Genomic DNA, 18,987 nt, shown 5'->3' on the forward strand with positions numbered 1-18,987 from the left:
AAATTAAATGGAATTGTCCCCAATGCACGGGGAACTCCGGGACATGGTGACCTAACTTTCCGCCTCTATTACCCGATACGGGGGTGTACAGCTAGGGCTCCACAGCTCCAGCCGTCGGAAAGGAACCCAGAAGTACGATCCGTTCCGGCAATAAGCACCTGTCAGGAAAGGACGACACTTCGAAATTGGTCCAGGTGAGCCGATCTGGGAAGCCTTGAAACGGGAAATTGTTCACATGACCTATTGTTTCCCGTTCTACCTGTCGAATCAATTAGTAGAAGGTTCCCATCGACCGGTTCTAGACTCGATTACAATTGGACCGCATTCGAATCCGTCACAGCTTCCCAGGCTGTTGGGGATACATACGGCGGCCCGCATGGCCGTTGAGGCTTGAGATGATGTCAAACTTAGGTTCTGCAGTATGGAAACATGGATAATGACTGGACGAGGGAAAAAATTCTTATATTGACTGTTCACTGATCTACGGTGAGTGCGAATCCTAGATATGTTCGAGATGTTCTCTGGCCCCGGTTCCACTGCCAAGAAAAAAGCATGAGGTTGATTCCCGGAGAATATCAAAACCTTCAGAAACCGGCGCCATCGTACCTCCTCGTGCTATGGGATCGTGTTTTCCTTCCGTTCACCCAAGGGTAGAAAGGAAAGAAAACCCAACCCCATAACCCGATGTTTGCTCTGCCAACGCTCCGTTAAGGGAATCTCGTGGATAACGAGATACCCCTGCAGTACCCCCAGAGTGGACTGCATCGCTGGGTGAAGAAAAAACCAAAACAAAACAAAACAAAAGCAAGAAAAAGAAAAACTACGTCTTCACCGACTAGAAGGCAAACTTCTTCAAAGCGGATTTTTTGGGTCCATTGGTAGGTTAAAAATAGGTATCATGCCATGAAATCATGGAGCGCAGAGTTCGCCTGCGAATCAGTATCAAACGCCCTAGAGGGTTAAATTCTTGCTTTCGGTCCTTTTCGTTTCGTCACATCCCGGTCATCATTCAATCGTTAAGGTGGAAGAGCGCCGAGACGCTAGGTACCATTAGAAAATCATTCAATCAATCATAATTCCAGTAGGCCTTACCTTTCACCGTAGTGATGCCGCCGGATGCTCTCAGCAAGGAGACTCGAAACGTCAATGACGATCAACTTCTTTGACCTTAGCATTGACGGAGGGATCGGGAAGGTGTTTGTCACGACAATGTGATCAACGGACGAACATTCCTCCAGCTGCTCGAGGGACTCAGCCCCAAACAGCGCGTGAGTGGCGATGCAGTAGACCTTTCGGGCTCCACCGCGCTTCACGACCGTCTCGGCGGCGGCGATCCATGACCCACTCTTGTCAATCATGTCGTCAACAATGAACACTGGTCGATCGCGTACTTCACCGACAAGGGTAATGGTCTTTTCGTGCTCAAGACCAGCAACGCTGACTTCGTCATCGTCAGATTCGACTGCATCGAATGACCCACCCAAAGCATGATCGGGGGGCAATGAAGAGACATTGGATATCATGGAGTTCATCATGGAGTCTGGGACGGCTTCTGTGTTTTCAACATTGTCGTCGCCACCACCACTACCAGCGCCAGGAGTGGTGCCACCAGACTGGGAGCCAGAGTCAGCGTGGTAATCATCATCGACCAGCTGACCCTGTACCAGGCGGCCAGTCACCACATCCCGCACCCGCACGTCGGTGTACTCGTAAGCAGCCTCGAGCTCCGACGGCCGGCGGGCAGCTGGGGGAGTCTCGGGGCGCAGGAGAGATTCCGTAGGGCTGGGGATTTCAGGTTCCTCCAGAATGGGCGGCGTGGCATTGGAGCGCTGCATGTGAATTGCAAAGAGCTGCTGATCTTTGGGTACCCGGCTATCCTCTTCCATGGCATCGAAGAAGACAGTGCTGTCCGACATGGTCATCGGAACCTTCGGTCGCCGACGATCAGTAGTCACAATACCGAAGTTCAACTTCAGGGCATCAGCCAGCGAGGTGACACGCTTGGTGCCACCGGCATTCTTGCTGACCACCACGCCGTCCTTCCAGCCAGCCACGTTCATCCGGATCCAGCGGGCAATAAACGGTTCGGCGAAGAGGTTATCGACGGGCTTGCCGAAGAAGCCTTGCATCTGAGATGCCTATTCGATGCCGATCAATATCGAACACAGTAATTCCACAGTAATTCCCCAGCGACGGACAATGTACATTAGACACGGGGAAGACGGGATTAAAACGTACATGCAGGTCCATGGTGATGACATGATCGACGCCGGCGATGGAGAGTAAGTTGGCGAGCATGCGAGCGGTAATGGCACCGCGATGGCTCTTCTTCTTGGATTGGCGCGAGTAGGGGAAGTACCTCGTCTGCGCGTCAGCATCCACTGTGATTGGGTTCAAACAAGACGGGTAGCATACGGCATGACCGCTTGAGAGATCATCAGTGCATGTTTCACAAAATTTTGATTCGGAACTCATACCAGTAATCGACTTGGCCGAACCTCCCTTGCATGCAGAGATCATGATCAGAAGCTCCATGACGCTGTCATTGATCTTGCTGCTGCCACTCTGAATGATGTAGACATCCTGGTTCCGTACCGAGGTGTTGATGTTCACGCTAGTTTCGCCATTGGCGAATTTGCCAAGGTCTGCTTTAGCGGGCGACGTACCCAGCCGTTCGCAGATGGTATCTGCAAGGCCGGGATGAGAATTGCCCGAGAAAATTTGCACACCCCGCATGGCGGATGGGATTGAGTATGGAGAAAGGGAAAAAAAGAAAAGAAAGAGAAACGAAAAAGCGACGGAGAAAAAACTAGTGACTGCGCGGTTGGTCGGTGTGGGTGCCCGTAAGCCCCACGTCTTATCGTTGTGAAGGACTCTTCAATGGATTATCTCTCACCCGAAAGATGTCTAAGTTTCCCGAAGTTCAAGGTGGAGGCTCTTTGATCTTGGCCTGGCAGATCAGGGGGAAACACGTGCTAGTTGTAGGAGGGGGTGAAGTGAGTGGTCAGCTATGGGGTAGCTCGACGAAAGCTCCCCGCCGTTATATATTCGGTTGCTTACAGCTCCATTTTAGGTCGCCGCGGGGCGCATCCTCCACGCCCTCAATGCCGACGCACGCGTTACCGTCGTTTGTCCGGCCACTGGCCTCAATGAAGAAGTCGCCTACCGAGTCGCCGAGAGCCAAGTAATCCATGTCGATCGGAATTTCGAACCCTCCGACTTAGATGATGCGGACATGGTGCTGTGCGCCATTGATGACCCGGAGGCCTCGACGCAAGTCTGGAAACTCTGCAAGGAAAAGCGGATACCCGCCAATATCGCTGATGTTCCTCCCGAGTGCGACTTTTACTTTGGAAGCATACACCGGGATGGTCCTCTCCAGATTATGGTCAGCACAAATGGCAATGGCCCGAAATTGGCCAGCATTGTGCGCAAGAAGATCGCAGCGACCCTGCCATCCAACATGGGAGCTGCTATCATGAATGTCGGAAAGCTACGGAAGAAGCTCCGAGAGGTCGCACCTAACCAAGAGGAAGGGCCAAAGAGAATGAAGTGGATGTCGACGGTCTGCGAATCGTGGAGTCTGGACGACTTGGTAGAGATGACCGAACAAGACATGGATGGACTGCTATCTCAATACGGGCCAGGGACTGTGCCTACACTCCAGGAAGTGCGCAAATGATAAATACATGTATACATAAGTATATACCAATTGAATGATACACGATCCCTCACCATGAACTACCCGATACCTAGGAAGATATGCAGGTGTGTTCATCAATTACCTGACTTCCGAGGCCGAGATTATGTGACATATTCCAGTGCCTGCAAACCTTTCCGGCGGATTACATCAAGTGTTGCTCGAAGCCACGTAACTTCTTGAGGATGATATCCTTGCTGTAGGCTGTCAAGAACAATACCAAGCGCTGGACTGACTGATATTGGCCCCGCCAGCAGCATCTCATTTTGCAGAAAATACTCCACCGACTGACAGACATGACAGGCCATGGAAACATAGTCTTCACGATGGCCAAGAGGAGGTAGACTACTCTCATCAGTGATGAATTTGCAGCTCCCAGCTGCAAGGAAGTTGGCATAGTTGTATAGATTACATAGACCCGTCCAGAGCATACTTCGCGTTGCCCACAAGAGCGTCAGTGTTCTGGCGGTTTGGATGTTTGAAAAGCAGAAGACGAATGGGAAAAGACCCACGACGGAATCATCATGAGCCAAAAAGCTTTGCTGTGAGGGCACTAGCCAGTATAGAGGACCCGGCGCGTTCTTTACTATCCCGTCGTGTATGATATTCAGCTGGTTGTCTACCTGCCAGCATTCATGGACCAGATTATAAAGCAAGCCGAGCTGCTGATTGGCGCTTAGGGTTGGAAGTTTTCTTACCCGCTCCAGGATCCCAGGAGCATGGGCAAAGCAATCAGTGACGCAATCAAGTGGTGACTTCGTATATTCTACCCAGGGCTGCTCCATCCAGATGGAGTCGAACAAGATAGTAGAGGTGTTGCGTTGTAAGGCGTATAATATCTAGATTTTAGAGTCGGTAAGCAATGACATAAATGATTTTAAGAAACCACAGAGACTAACCCCTGGAATTCGGAGCCCTAGAAATAACTGATGACCAACAGCAGAAGTATGTGCATGTACACCACGAGCTTGAACCAATGCGATAAGACCCTGGCAATGACTGAAATAGCCCTCAGATCCCGCCGTAGGACATTCAAGCGCCTCGTAAAGACTCAAGGCCATGCATGCCGCAAGAGTTTCGTCTTCGCGCATGAGAAGTGGGTCATGCAGGGCCCTTTGTAGCTGACGGAGGCCCTGAGTATAGTACTTGTGGCTTGTTTTGACCAGACCAGGCATATGGAACATATTTCCAATCGCCGAGGCTGCAACTGCCGCAGCCGATATCTCGAGGGTTTTGGCTTTGGTCGGTAGCTCTGCAAGTAAGGGGATCCAGGATCGAGGAGACGTGGTCACCCATTGTGATGGGAAACAATTGGAGAGGAAAGCTTGAACTAAGTTGTGGCGTTCGATGCTGCTGTGGATCAGTTGATAGCCGGGGCTGGTCTCGGGAAACGAGCAAGTTCTTTGCACGCGATGAATCTCCGTGGCCGGCGGAGAAGAACCAGGTGTTGAGCTCTCTGGAGAGTCTTCATTTTGAGGGTCAGAAGAGGGCTTTAGGTAGATGTGTGTTTTCTCCGCGGCGGGTTGAACGAGCACAAACACTCTGTCTTTCTCGTACCCACCACACACTCGATTTGACCGTGTACACCGGTTACACGCCGGCTTCTGCTGATCACACTAAACTAGGGAGTCATTGATTGCGAATGAAATGCAGTGTTCTGCGACTCACAGCAATTTTCCGTTTTCGACACGTGTTGCACCCTTTCGACTTCCCAGCCACCCCAACCATAGTGCGCTCACGAAAAAGAGTCTCGTCCCGCTTAGCATTTCAAGCTTGTCAGCAGTTTGCTCTCGCTAACTAGTTCACGCCTTCGCAGTGGATCTAATGGATGACTAAGATCATCACGCCCAACATGTGGAGACGCTAAACCCAAAATGGGGTTCTTCTTGCGAACCCCCAGGGCTGTATACTTTGGTTCGATGATGAATCCACAATTTTGCTTTTACGCACAGCCTTGCTACGAGCAGGCAGAATGCTACTAGAAAACAACTATAAGAAGCATGCTTTCCCTTCTCATGGCACATCTTTCGGAAGCCGGTCTTTCTATACATTGTACTCACAGAGCCATACCACATCCTCCACTTATTTATCCACTTATAATTCAACATGCTTCAGGATCACTCCAAGATGAGCATTGCTCTAATAGTGCTATATATACCTGTGATTCTGCTATCGACTGGTCTCGCATGCTATCGACACAAGAGACCGCGCATGGCATGGATCACCCTGATGTTCTTCTCCACAAGTGCAACTCTCCACCGCATTTAAACCTACACCCATTGATCTGACATTGGTATCCAGTTCGTATCGCTGCGGGAATAGTGGTGATTATTTCAGAGCAGAAGCCAAGCGTCGGCGTGATGATTGCCGCGACAATCCTTCTCAATGCCGGTGTGTTCCCATTGATCGCAGCTACCATGGGCTACATTCGAATCATGTAAGTGAGAAGCCAGCACATATCTATATCTATTCGGCTGTATATAAGCCCATACCTATGGATTCTAAAATCAAACAGTGTGGCCGTTCAGCAAAGCATGAGTCCCAAGATCCAGCAAGGGTTGCGTTTGTCTCGCCTACTGTTCTTAGCGGGCATTTCTTTAACCATTGCGGGTGGAGCCTTGGAGGGAAGTGACACTACAAGTGATGTCCCTATTGGAATGAAGTTGGTGAAAGCCGGCTATAGCATCGTCGTGGTATTTGCCGCCATCTTGTTGGCCATCCAGGCATATTTCTGGACACAATACTCGCTTTTTTCAAAGACAAGTCGGACGGTTCGTTCTGTTACCTGCAATTTGATCTTCCCTGGCACTGACATGAATCTTAGATCCTCAAAGCTATGGCTTTTGGTACGCCGTTTATTGGTGTGCGTATTACCTACTTGTTTCTATCTGTACTCCATGCATCAGACCTCAGATGGAATGCCCTTCTCGGTCCGATTGCCCCGTTTTTGGTCATGGGACTGTTGATGGAGTATTTTGTTGTTTGCATTTATCTGATCACCGGGCTTCTGATCCCTGCACGCGCGATACCAGCCAATAAGGTTATTCCTCTTTCTGAAGAAGAGACATCATGACTAGAAGATATTCCAGGTCCAGTCTCATTGGACAGACAAGGCGGGACCAGAAGCTATAGCTTGTCGGTGATTACCGAGAGCGAGATAGCTTGATTATGCGAGCGAGCCTTAGAATATAGACAGCTACGTGCCTTAGAGAGTGGAAAGGATGATGTCAAGTCAATACAAAGATTGCCGAGAAGACGAGAAGAATATGCGAGCAGTAATTCGCATTTGTCTAAATCTAATGTGTATGCGAACGAACTGACCGCTCGTGGCAACACTAGGATACTCCAAAAGACACTGCCTCTGCAGATCTGTCCTCATTTGTATCCATGTGCTCTAAGATCTCTGTGCTCGGACTTAATGATAGGGTGAGATTGTCGGAGGAGAACGAGATTCTGTTACGGATCGCCCCATCACCAGGTTCTGGGAATCAAGCGTTTGCGCTGGCGTTGCTTGAAGGTGAAAACCCTATCGTATTCCTCGGCAGCCGATGCCACTTCTACTGCTTATACACTGCCACCAAACTCAAAGAAATTCCGTCACGTCGATATGTTGATCCTCCCCTATTTCCCTGAATATGCATGGAAATCCACCCATCTGTCTATCATAATAAATGACTTTAGATCTGCATCGCCAACACAGAGGTTTCCTTTTGCCAAAATTTTGCCACTAACAATATGAGCGCTGGCGAGAACGCCTATTTTCTAGAACAAAATTGTAACAATGCGCCCAAGGCTTGCAACTCCAATGGGAGTAATGGCGCATCTGCGTTTAATACATATGCGAGTGAATATGTTTCATTGGTCAGTGCGGCTCATCCGACATATTACCCGTTTGCTAGGAGGCTGAACGAGTTCTGCTCTAACATCGAAGGGCCTGCTAGCATAACCACCACTTTGGCTAGTCTACGCGTCGAAACCGTAGTGACTGCTACTTCGACGACAAAGACAAGTGTAACGACCATTTCGCCAGGTTCGACTACTAGTTCAAGTTCGTCTTTGGGCCAGTCGGTAACTTTGAATGCGTCCAATGTCTCGTATCGATCGCTAACAAGCAAAATCCAGACGGGTTCAACATCTCTGTGTAAGTTCATCTGTTCGACATTCAGCAGTTAATACTGACTCTCGTAATTCCCGGTGGAACGCAACACAATTGTCGCTTTTTGCGGTTTTATCAATGATGGCAATCATTGGACTAGGATTACAGGTGTAATAATTTTTTAATCATTTTAACTACTACAGTAGTGGACTCTTTGGTTAGTTGTTTGATGATTTGATTGAATTAGACCCAAACCTCTCTCGAACGCTTGATTGCTCAAGTCATATTTGATCCACAGTTCGCCATGTGGCTTTGGTGCGGCTGAGAGATGCAAGTTTCACAGTCTCCGGGCCTCTGGTGGCGTTCGTTTCTACCAATGATTTCCCTGTAAACACGAGTCATGCTGTCCGCTGATGAACCCAGCTCCCGAGCTCGTGTTTGGCAGGCGTTCCTGACCTGTCGCTAGGTCCTGGCCATCGCCCCTTGTTACCCCAATGTTTTCCAGATAAGCACTGCCATGAGGAGTGGCTTGCTTGGCTGTGAATCGCCTCGTTCTCGGCAGTCATGCCCTGACGATTTCAATGTTTCCTTTTTTTTTTTATCAAGACGCCACGGTATGAGAGATAGACTCGGCCATTTTGGCCTCGAGCGCTTTCTCCGCTTTCTTTTCTCTCGATATCGCCCTGTCTTCCACGATGAAGGATTTAAATAGCGACCACGCCAGCAGTGTTGGTTTATATTCCATCCGGTAAAATCTACTTGGCTATACAGTTTCAGACGATCCACTCCATATTGGCACCAATATGATTTTGACGGACATATCGTCCGGCGACACTCGCCTAGTTCTGAGAGCCTACTTTTTGATAGTCATCAGTCTGATCGCCTGGTTAGCTGGTGGTGTCCTGCAATCTAGATCCCAGCTCAGGATCATGCAGTATGGCAGCATCCGTGCCCACACAGCTATGGGCTGGCAGCAAGGCTTTGATCTGTTGAAAATGGTATACCAGCTCCGCCAGCTCCCCGGCGGAGCACTTGGATATAGTGCGATGGTGATCTTGTTCGCACTGTCCAAGATCGCTGACTTACTGACTGCGAACCTCGTCACTCAAGTTGCAGTCAAGTCTCGGTGTTCATTCGGGGAAGGGCTGGTTCTCAACACCACCGGACCCTATCTGTTGACTGCACCTCCGTCAAACGGGATGCCGTACATCGTTGCTCACAATTCGCAATACTTCAGCCTTAACAACACCTGTCCCATTGGCATATATGCAAAGGTCAACCAGGATGTCACATTCTGTCCTGGGGTTGAAGATATTCTGGGCACTTGGGTCTGCTCCACAGATGCCATTCGCACATATAGTGCGGCCTATGATAAGGCAGAATTATCCGCGGACCTGATTGAGCAGGGCTTACTCTTTCCCGACCCAACGGGCGAGTACTCTGGCTTTGGGGAATACTACAACCATTTCGTTACGTGGAGCAGCTCCATAGGTCTCAACACGAACAGCTCCTCGACGGGTACCTGGGGTGTGCGTGCAGCCATTCAAACCAACGCCTCGCCCTACGATGATAACGTCATCATGCTTCCACTTTCCTGCAGCATGAGTGCCGATCTCGCGGAGAAAATCACTGGAGCAATGAACACTACAACTGCACTTGAGTCATGGAAGACCGTCTTCCAAGGCCTGATGTATTACGGAACCGGCACACCGTCCGTTTCTGACCCAGCGCTAGAGCTGGCCGTTCTCCTCAACACAATGACAATGGTGTACGGGGGGAATAACATACTTCTATCTGTTCCAGCGCAGGATGCGGTCCAGACACAGGGGTGCATTGTGTTTGCTACTAACGTGCCACCAGTCATTGAGGCGCTTGTATTAACCGTTGCGGGGGTGTTTATTGGATTAATTGTGCTGTCAATCGTGTATGCTTGCAGATTACAATTCACGCGTCGTGGAGGACGGGACGCGCTAAAGACACTGCCTGATGGGGTGATCGGGTGGGCCGTGAAAGCTGCGCAAGAGCATCGTGACAATGGTGATCCGGATCCAGGACAACATGCCAGAGTTCGACGCCGGGAGATTAAGAATTGGCTGATTGGTTATGAAGGCGGGGAATCAAGACTCCGGTTGTTTCAACCTTGTTGATAGCAAGCTATATAAGCTTTGAGTCGGAACACCCTAACTGGGCTTCTGTTTTGTATGTACTGCATTCAGGATCTAGGAACAGACCACCCGTGGAAAAATATATACAGTATTGATCTCTCATTCTACCTAGAATTTCATGTTGACATACCTTAGGCAGGTGTGCTGTGCTATAGGTCCACCGGTTGGAAACGTGATGGGCATAGGGAAAGCTTGGGGAGGTTAAGCGGCAGAAGTAGATCCCTGAAGATTGGAATAGAGTAAAAGGAATTTTGTCTTATACAATACAGCTATGCATCTCTAGAACACAAAACAACTGTCAAGCCCGTAGGCAACAAGTGACAACAAAATTTGGAGGAAGGCTAGACAAATAAAGAAGAAAACGCCATGGACCACCCGTATATCACAAAATGCGGGTGGGCGATCCCAAGATAATACCAAAATCATCACTCAGCAGCTCGGCTATCGCGACGAGGAGTCTTCTGGGAGACGGAGCTGCGCGGACTGATCGGGGCATCCAATGGGTTGGGTGGAGCAACGCCTAGTCGGACCTCGCCAATACGGCGCAGAAGAGCCTGCAATGCGACACGGATTTCAGGATTTAGGTCACGACTCAAGAGCTCGACGCCCAAGGGGTAGAAGGTCTCAATGTTTTTATCAAATCCTTCTTGGGGGAAGTTATTATACCCCTCGATGACATCCACGACGACGGGTCGCCAGGCCACGATATTGCGGTGCTGGGTCTCCTCATCAAGGCGAACGAAGCTACGGATAATGTCTGCACAGAGAGGGATGAGTGCTGCTTCAGTCTCAGCACGGTTGCTCTTCCTCTCATCACGCTCATCATGATACATTCGGAAGAGGATATGGACGTAGGTAGCCGCACTACCACTCTCCTGCTTCAAGAGGTTAGGAGGCTGCTTCATGAAGCCTTGGCGCCAGAGTTGCATGCGCAGTTCCTTGTCCTCGTTGAACTTCTTGGCAAACTGGTAGCTCTTTTTGAGCAAACCCATCAGTCGCAGCAGCTCGGGACTAGGAATCTTAGCGTAGACAGTGTCATTGGAAAAGAGCTCGTGAACGGTTTCGATCATCAGAAGCTGGAGAACACAGTTTGTGATGATACGGTTGAAGAACCGACGTCGAGCCACGGTAACAGCAGCTGGTTGTTGCTGTGAATCCGCCTGGGGCCGGTAGTCCTCGAGCTCAGCCCGAGCCTCGCTCTGAGCGGGTGGGTCACCCGAGTCTTGAAGCGACGCTGTACTTTGGGATCCATTGGCCTGCAGAGCATCGGGCAGATCACCTGTGGATGGCAAGGCTGCGGCGGCCTCGGCAGCCTGAACGTCACCATTGGTGGCGGTTTCCGTCATTTTGGTCATGGAGGCCGCCGCTGTGAACAGTTCGTATGCGGTGGTTTTATTGAAAAGCTCGACAAAGGCCCCAACGATCTGAGTCCAGTGCTCCTGCTGGAATTTGGAAACGTTTTGCAAAATCAGCTGCTGCAAGCAATTGCTGCCAATGCGTGCGATCGTATCATTCTCCTGGCAGATACACAGGGTCAGAAGCTCCAAAAAGCGCCCCAACATGTATTCTAGTGCATCAAAGTAGTGCGTGAAGAGAGTAATCATGTTCCGCAAAGCCTGAATCATAGTGGTGGAGAGCCAAACGGACAGATCCTCGTGGTTGGGAACCTTGGACATTTCGGACTTGGACTGCAAAACCACAAAGATTGGGCAGAGAAGTTGACGCCAAAGAACATCCCAGAAAGCACGGGGAAAGTCACCGCCATGTCGGATCAATGTCTCAAAGAGGTACGTAAGTGCACTGGGAGTCTTATTAGCTAGTGTATTAGAGGGTAAAACATGAGCGAAACATACCGGGATCTAACTTCGAGGTCATCGCCAGTCATGAGCACGTCTTGGAATGCGATCAAGATGGGGTACCAGAACTGCTCTTCTTGGGATTGGCGAGTAAGTTGTTTGGCAAGGTTGGTTCCCTCCTCTTGGAAATTAGGCGCAGGTCCACCACGGTGGGAGAGCGGACATTCCGGAGTACGCAGCATCTTGGTGACTGTGGATTTCAGAGTCTCGATTGCTTGCAGTGACTTCTTCTGGAACTTAGAGTTTTTGGAAAACTCAGTGAGGCAAACAATTAGGTCTGCAAATGCACCCTGGGTGATCACAACTCCGAAACGAGTATTATAGATTTGCGTGACATGGTCAAACGCCATATTCACAATCCCCTCTATTTACTTCGTTAGTATTTGAATGTGCTTTTTGGGAAAAGTGACTTACCATAGGGCTCTCGCGCGGCAACTGTGAAAACTCCAAACATGGTCTTCCATCCAGACCGGATGTTATCACCACGGGCTTGAATCATCTGGATCAAACAACGGAGGATCATATCTTTGACGGAAGCGGTGGTGCTGTTCGCCATTACATGCTCGAAAGGCTTGAGGAAGTCCTTCTGGAACTTGAAACCAGGAAGTTCCCCAATTTCCATGAAACGCATCGACAGTTGTCGGAGCGAGTCGAGAGCAAAGAACACAACGGTAGTGTTGGTGTGGCAGCCAACCTGGTTGAAGTGTTGACCCAAGACCTCCCAGATCTTAGACCATTCAATCCTGACCCGGGTCATGTTGTAGTAACTGATCTCGACCAGTTTCTGGAGACTGTATGTTCTCGGGGAGTCGCTTTGCCCCGAGGACTGAATCTCTTGCCAGCTCACCTCGCTCAGTGCACGGACAAAATCGATGATAGCCTCATGTGAGAGATTTGCGGTGTTGGTGAAAATCCGGTCTACACTGCGGACCATGTCTGCCGATCGGCTCTCTATGGCAATATCCATACGGAAAGCTAAGGGGCCATGGACAGAGCGTGCGCGGGTCTTGCTCCGCGTACTTTGCATGGATTTGCGCGGTGTATCCGCTGCAGTGGGTGCCCGAGAAACATCTGGCAGTGAACCCTCGTCGACGCCGTCGCTCAACAATTGCAAACGGTCGAGTTGGCTGACGCAGGTCAAGATATCGCGCCAGGAGGTACGAAGATGATTGCCTTCAGTAGTTGCGATATCGAGAATGGCTTTCAGGGCTTCAAAGTTCTTGGGCATCATTTCCTTGACATTCGCGAGGTTGGTGAATTTGGCGAGGGCAGTGACGAAAGCTACCCGAGGGGTCTCCAAATCAAAAGCACAGCTAATACGAATCGACAGCTTGAGTCCCTCCATGCATAACCGAATGGACTCAATGTTTGAGGTATCCTGCATTGGTGCCGACAGTCCAGACAAAAAGGACATCCAGGTGACGTTGAACATCGACCCGACATGTCGAACTGATGTAGCAATGGTGAAGCGAGAAAGGGCATCGCGGACGGCCGTCTTTCGTTGAGCCCGGATGAGGGAGCGGTACAGTTGCTCAGTCTTGTTAGCCATCTCTTCGGATGCCTGTGCATATTTTTCTCCCTGAATATCACGACCAACGGTTGCAAAAACTTGCCCAGCTCGGGCCAGGCCAGTCGGAGCAGAAGGTTGGATAGCGATGTTTGCAGCGTGCTCCCGTTCAGTATCCAGGACAATCTCATTATTGGCAATTTCGTCGTAGATAGACACCAGGTACTCAGATGGCAAGTCCTGGTTATCGTTAATTCCGCGATTGTTCTTGATGAAATCTTCCTTGGTCATCCGTGGCCCCTTGATCTTGGCACTGTGTTGATCTGTGTTGAGCATGATGACCGAGTAGGCAAGCACATAGGCGGTGTCGGCGTTGGCAAATGCGTTGGGATTTTGAGTTGTATACCGTTCCGCAAACTTGAGCATAAATCGATCAATCTTTTGGGCCTCTCCAGGTAGACGGAAATGCTGCAGAAACGACCGCAGAGCATCGACGAAACGTCGCTTGGCGAATTCCATCTTGTCTACAAAGTGATGCATGATCTCAATGTTTTCGGCATCGCCCTCACCCAGATATTCACCCAGCATGGCTTTGTCCAGACGCTCATTGCGAAGGAAAAAGCTTGCAATGTCTTCAGGAGAATCCGAGGGGATGAACCCTTCCTGAAGGAAAAGCTTGATACCACGCTTGGGCTTGAAATTAAATTGCTGGATGGCGTTCATCAGGGCAATCTTGCGCTGCTTTACCTTTTCAATCTGATTGGGGTCATCATCTGGCACCGGTGTGGACCGGCCAGTGGCAAGTCCATCAGCAGCATCAGGACGTGGGGAAATAAGGACACTGGTATCTATGGACTCCCGGGGGTGATCCATAGACTTGGATGAGTCGATGGGATCTTGCTGAGAAGGTTGATTATCAGGGCGCTGTGCTCCCCAATTGTCAAGAGACCGAAGGATCTCTACGAGGGATTCGAGAGCCTGCTGCTTCAAAACATACTCTGATGGCAAATTGGGCACAGCTGGCTGCGGTGGAGGGGCTATATTAGCGGTGGTGAGAGATGGAGGGAGTGTTCCGCGCTGATGCCATTCAGCTCCAATGCTAGACATTTTGGTGTGGTTCTCCTGGAATTGCTGCTGCTGCGCAATACTAGTGATGACCGGGACGCTGGCATGTCGTGATAATTGTTCGATGAGGTTTTGAAAGATGTTCTCCAAAGCGGTACGATCACAGTCATAGTTGAGGTAAATCTCAACCAAGGCGCGCGGATTACCACCTAATCTCTCCAGGATTTCCATGAAATATTGTTTTTGGAATGAAGGAGCAGCCCGCTTCTCAAGAATAGCCAGGTAAATTTCCTTCATGAACACTTCGATCTCCTTCTTCATCATGACTCTCAAGTGCGTGAGCATTAACCAGAAAATCTCGCTGCAGACCTTGAACACATGAGGAACCGAGCTAGACCCATTTCGACTCAAGCTTAGGCAGAGGTGCGGTCGTACAGCCTGAAGGAGTGTCATGGCCTCTGGGCTTGTCGAGCTGTTCTTGATGGCAGCCAGAGGAGAAGTGAAGGTGTTGGTATGATTGTTAATCAGGTAGTGGATGAGATGCAGCGAAAGGAGTTTCGACCGCATGTTTTGAGACTTGAGATCTTGCTGTTGCTCGTGGCCAAGAACCTTGTGGCTCAACTTGCAGAGAGCCCGAAATACTAGGAATGAATCTTTAACGTAGACCTCATCCACATCATCCTCAGCGGTGCCATCATCTTCCCGGTCTTCAGGGATGCCGGTAATAGAACGAGTCGAAGAGCGCGTCGCTTTCGCACGGGTAACTGTAGTTGGCGCATTGTCATTCACGCCAGTCACCTCCTTAGGCGACTCGAAACTCTGGAGGGTGAGCTTCTCAGCAGTTGGTTCCTTGGTGACTGGTTGGTCTGGCTGATCTGCCTGGTCCGCAACTGAGACCGAAGCAGCCTCGGAAATTTGCCCTTGGTCGCTAGACGTCGCATCCAAACCATTTGCGACGCGGTCGACTTCACGGGTTCGAAGTTCCTTCAGATCCAGCCGAACACGTACCCGGTCAAACACTGTGCTCACCATCTGTGTCAGGGAACCCTGGGCAATTTGCTGATTCTGACTGGATTTGGAGTAAATGAAGATGTTGTAAATCTGGCGAACGGCTTTCAGGAGACCAGCTCCATGTACCACGATTTTGTCATTCAAAACCGCTGCCAGCAGCGACTTGATGATCTGCTGCTGGATCTCATTGGGGGTGGCTTCATTCTCAAAACAATCACAGATTGCATCAATGGCTCGCTCAATCAGGGGTGGTTGTTCAGAGTTGGTGTCATTTTGGGAATCGGCGGAAGGAAACGCGAAGTAGGAGTAGGAGATAAGCTTTCCAATGCAATCTAGCGCTGTCACCTGGAGGGGCACGCTGAGAGTCTTGCTTGCCAGGTGAAGTGGGCGAAAGATGAGTTCCGGGTCAATACGATCTGACTTGATATTGCTCAGAGCGATCTGGACGGAATCTTCTAATTCCTTGTTCCTCCGAGCTTCCCGCGAGGCGGCAATGCTATCGAGAGCTGTCACAATGAAGACAGCTGAACTGACCGCACCTCCCCGTGCTGTCGCAAAAGTCGCGGTGGTGGACCGCGAGTCAGAACGCATTCTTGATTCTCGTTCATTGTCTTCGCTAGGTTTGTGTTCCTGGATTTCCGGCGGTCCATCTTCGAGCTTGGGGGTTTCGGCTTCTGTTGTGTTGTCCGAAGTATCCTTTGGCGGAACCTCGGGCTTTCCCTCCAGTTCTTCCTCATTCTGGGGTCCTTCTTCCTCCTTGTCCACCTCCTCGCCCCCTTTTTCCGTCACTTCTTGCCATTCTGTGGCTTCGGATAGGTTTGGCTTGTCTGGGTTTAAGGCCGGGGGAGATTCGGTAGTAGTATCCACGGGAGGCTTCTCGGAGTCGGTTGCGGGTTGATGAATTGGCTCAGAGCCAGGGTCGACGTCCGCCATTGTCATGGAGACTCCAGGCGGAGGCTATCTGGATTAGATCAAGGACATCGAACGGGGATAATTCGCTGTGAGAGCTGGAAGCGGGATACTATGGAGCAAGCATATGGGGGCGCTGCGTGTTCTCTTCTCTCCGAATCGAGTTTAGGCTGAGAACACTCAGCCACGCTAAATAACACTTACATAACTAGATGGGCCCGTAAACTGCTTATGTGATTCGGATCGCGTCCCTGCACGTGACCATGCCGGCCGTGCCTGTTTTGGGAATATCAGTCTCCGTATCAAGCAGTGATAAGCCATTCAATATACATGTTAACACACCTCAGATAGAGAGAATAGGGACCCAGGAATACCCGGAAGAATTGAAAGCTTTACAAAAGAAGCACAATGTATTACATCGCTAGACTAAACCTGAACCGCCAGGACGGATAAGAGGAAAGCGCTCAAGTTCCACGTTCTGTCACCTGACATCACATGACCCTCAATGTTCCGGCGCTCGAGTGGTTCACCGAAGGCTGTTAGGAGCTCAACGAAAAGTTTCCCGCTTAGAGGCCATCTTTCTTCTCCCCAACTTCTCATCTCCGGCCCTCCACGTCCTCACCTCCGTGTTGGACTTTCTTTGTTAATCCCCATCTCAGCGTCGAGGGCCTTTTGATTCCACAATCGCCGGTAATTTCCGCTAAAATGGTTGCTGCCGCCGCCAGAATGCGCACTCCCAGCGCCATGTTCATGGTCCGGGGCGCCACCCCCATGCGCCGTCCCCAGGCCGCCTACAAGTTCCAGGATGTTTTGCAGTATGTGCAATGGGATGAGTTATGGCTTTCATGAAATGATACTGATAATTTCTGCGCGCGCAGATCTCAATTGCCTTCCATCTCCGCTCTCTCCCGCTACTATGCCTCCAAGTGTATGGCCGCATGAAATCCTCGACGAATCCTTCATGTCCATCTTCTCTAACTTATAATGATTCTATAGCCTTCCCTCCCCACACCATCATCAGCATGCCAGCGCTGTCCCCTACAATGACCGCTGGAAATGTCGGCGCGTGGCAGAAGAAGGCCGGTGACAGCCTCCAGCCCGGTGATGTCCTGGTCGAGATTGAGACCGATAAGGCCCAGATGGACTTCGAGTTCCAGGATGAGGGTGTCCTCGCCAAGGTCTTGAAGGAGTCTGGCGAGAAGGAGGTTCCTGTCGGCTCGGTAAGAAATTTCCCGAGCTTCCCCTCGGAATTCCGAATCTAACCTGTTTTCCCCCTATCAACAGCCCATTGCCGTTCTTATCGAGGAGGGTGCCGATGTCTCTGCCTTCGAGTCCTTCTCCCTGGAGGATGCTGGTGACAACGCCGCTCCCGCCCCCGAGAAGAAGGAGGAGCCCAAGAGCGCTGAGCCGTCGGCTCCGGCCCCCTCGGCGGAGCCCGCCGCTATTGAGCCCGAGAACTCCGATGAGAAGCTCCAGCCGTCCCTGGATCGCGAGCCTTCCATCTCCCCCGCGGCTAAGGCTCTCGCCCTTGAGAAGGGTGTTCCCGTCAAGGCCCTCAAGGGCACTGGCCGGGGTGGTGTGATCACCAAGGAGGATGTCGAGAAGTACAAGCCGAGCGCCTCCGCCGCCGCTGGCCCCACCTACGAGGACATCCCCGTTAGCTCCATGCGCAAGACCATTGCCAACCGCCTGAAGCAGTCTATGCAGGAGAACCCCCACTACTTCGTGTCCACCACTCTGTCGGTCACCAAGCTCCTCAAGCTCCGCCAGGCTCTGAACGCCTCCGCCGATGGCAAGTACAAGCTGTCCGTCAACGACTTCCTGATCAAAGCCTGCGCTTCCGCTCTCCTGAAGGTTCCCCAGGTCAACTCTAGCTGGATCGAGGTCGACGGCCAGGTCGTCATTCGCGAGCACAAGTCCGCCGACATCAGTGTCGCCGTCGCCACCCCCAGCGGCCTGATCACCCCCATCGTCAAGGGTGCCCACGCCTTGGGTCTGTCCAGCATCTCTAACCAGGTCCGTGACCTCGGCAAGCGTGCTCGCGACAACAAGCTCAAGCCCGAGGAGTACCAGGGCGGTACCTTCACCATCAGCAACATGGGTATGAACCCTGCCGTTGAGCGCTTCACCGCCATCATCAACCCCCCTCAGGCCTGTATCTTGGCCGTCGGCACCGTCCGCAAGGTCGCTGTCCCTGTCGAGACCGAGGAGGGCACCGTTACCGAGTGGGATGACCAGATCATCGTGACCGGCAGCTTCGACCACAAGGTCGTGGACGGCGCCGTCGGTGGCGAGTGGATCAAGGAGCTGAAGAAGGTTGTTGAGAACCCTCTTGAGCTGATGCTGTAAAAGCTGCCACGACTTCAGTACCCCCATTACTGTAATCTGTATTAAAATCTCCTTTGCCCCTTAGACCTGCATCGGTCCTTTTGTGTTTGATTTTAGCAATTGCAATCCATTTTCTACATATTTTGAAAAGATAAGCAGTGTTGTTGTGCAAATTTTTCTTGGTTACAAAATTCGAAACATGTTCAGCGTATAAGGCTGTGTAGATGAATTAGCCTTCGAGATTCTAAGTCCACGGGTGTTTCCATGTTGACTCAAGCCATGTCGAGATGTTGCCCACCTGCCTGTCAGGTTGTACTTAACTATTCTGATATTCAATGTTTCGATAATCC

At 50.9% G+C, this 18,987-nt stretch overlaps 7 protein-coding genes across 7 annotated transcripts; 4 read left to right on the forward strand and 3 right to left on the reverse strand.

The window, feature by feature from the left end:
* Positions 1–1,009: 1,009 nt before the first annotated feature.
* On the reverse strand, positions 1,010–2,736 carry N7484_005395 (ribose phosphate diphosphokinase subunit PRS1; the record flags this gene model as incomplete). The annotated part of the gene is made up of 5 exons (XM_057115814.1): positions 1,010–1,040; positions 1,093–2,138; positions 2,239–2,359; positions 2,416–2,425; positions 2,478–2,736. 5 exons carry the CDS (start codon positions 2,734–2,736, stop codon positions 1,010–1,012), a joined length of 1,467 nt encoding a protein of 488 aa, XP_056971697.1.
* A 167-nt stretch (positions 2,737–2,903) lies between these two features.
* On the forward strand, positions 2,904–3,682 carry N7484_005396 (bifunctional precorrin-2 dehydrogenase/sirohydrochlorin ferrochelatase MET8; the record flags this gene model as incomplete). The annotated part of the gene is made up of 2 exons (XM_057115815.1): positions 2,904–2,996; positions 3,074–3,682. 2 exons carry the CDS (start codon positions 2,904–2,906, stop codon positions 3,680–3,682), a joined length of 702 nt encoding a protein of 233 aa, XP_056971698.1.
* A 122-nt stretch (positions 3,683–3,804) lies between these two features.
* N7484_005397 (Zn(II)2Cys6 transcription factor domain-containing protein) lies at positions 3,805–5,428 on the reverse strand (the record flags this gene model as incomplete). Its single annotated transcript, XM_057115816.1, has 3 exons — positions 3,805–4,539; positions 4,600–5,316; positions 5,369–5,428. The coding sequence occupies 3 exons, from the start codon at positions 5,426–5,428 to the stop codon at positions 3,805–3,807; spliced, it is 1,512 nt and encodes a 503-aa protein (XP_056971699.1).
* Positions 5,429–5,806: 378 nt separating this feature from the next.
* N7484_005398 (uncharacterized protein) lies at positions 5,807–6,773 on the forward strand (the record flags this gene model as incomplete). Its single annotated transcript, XM_057115817.1, is given in 4 exon segments — positions 5,807–5,945; positions 6,002–6,137; positions 6,150–6,471; positions 6,525–6,773. 4 exon segments carry the CDS (start codon positions 5,807–5,809, stop codon positions 6,771–6,773), a joined length of 846 nt encoding a protein of 281 aa, XP_056971700.1.
* Positions 6,774–8,599: 1,826 nt separating this feature from the next.
* On the forward strand, positions 8,600–9,943 carry N7484_005399 (uncharacterized protein; the record flags this gene model as incomplete). Its single annotated transcript, XM_057115818.1, has 1 exon — positions 8,600–9,943. The coding sequence occupies one exon, from the start codon at positions 8,600–8,602 to the stop codon at positions 9,941–9,943; it is 1,344 nt and encodes a 447-aa protein (XP_056971701.1).
* Positions 9,944–10,386: 443 nt separating this feature from the next.
* N7484_005400 (Arf family guanine nucleotide exchange factor SEC7) lies at positions 10,387–16,333 on the reverse strand (the record flags this gene model as incomplete). The annotated part of the gene is made up of 3 exons (XM_057115819.1): positions 10,387–11,761; positions 11,815–12,181; positions 12,232–16,333. 3 exons carry the CDS (start codon positions 16,331–16,333, stop codon positions 10,387–10,389), a joined length of 5,844 nt encoding a protein of 1,947 aa, XP_056971702.1.
* A 681-nt stretch (positions 16,334–17,014) lies between these two features.
* Positions 17,015–18,658, forward strand: N7484_005401 (putative pyruvate dehydrogenase complex, dihydrolipoamide acetyltransferase component; the record flags this gene model as incomplete). Its single annotated transcript, XM_057115820.1, has 4 exons — positions 17,015–17,124; positions 17,188–17,237; positions 17,306–17,529; positions 17,594–18,658. 4 exons carry the CDS (start codon positions 17,015–17,017, stop codon positions 18,656–18,658), a joined length of 1,449 nt encoding a protein of 482 aa, XP_056971703.1.
* Positions 18,659–18,987: the final 329 nt, after the last annotated feature.

The sequence above is a fragment of the Penicillium longicatenatum genome (assembly GCF_028827895.1).
Source record: "Penicillium longicatenatum strain IBT 33135 chromosome Unknown contig_3_segment0_segment0, whole genome shotgun sequence".
In the NCBI taxonomy this organism is placed as follows: domain Eukaryota; kingdom Fungi; phylum Ascomycota; class Eurotiomycetes; order Eurotiales; family Aspergillaceae; genus Penicillium; species Penicillium longicatenatum.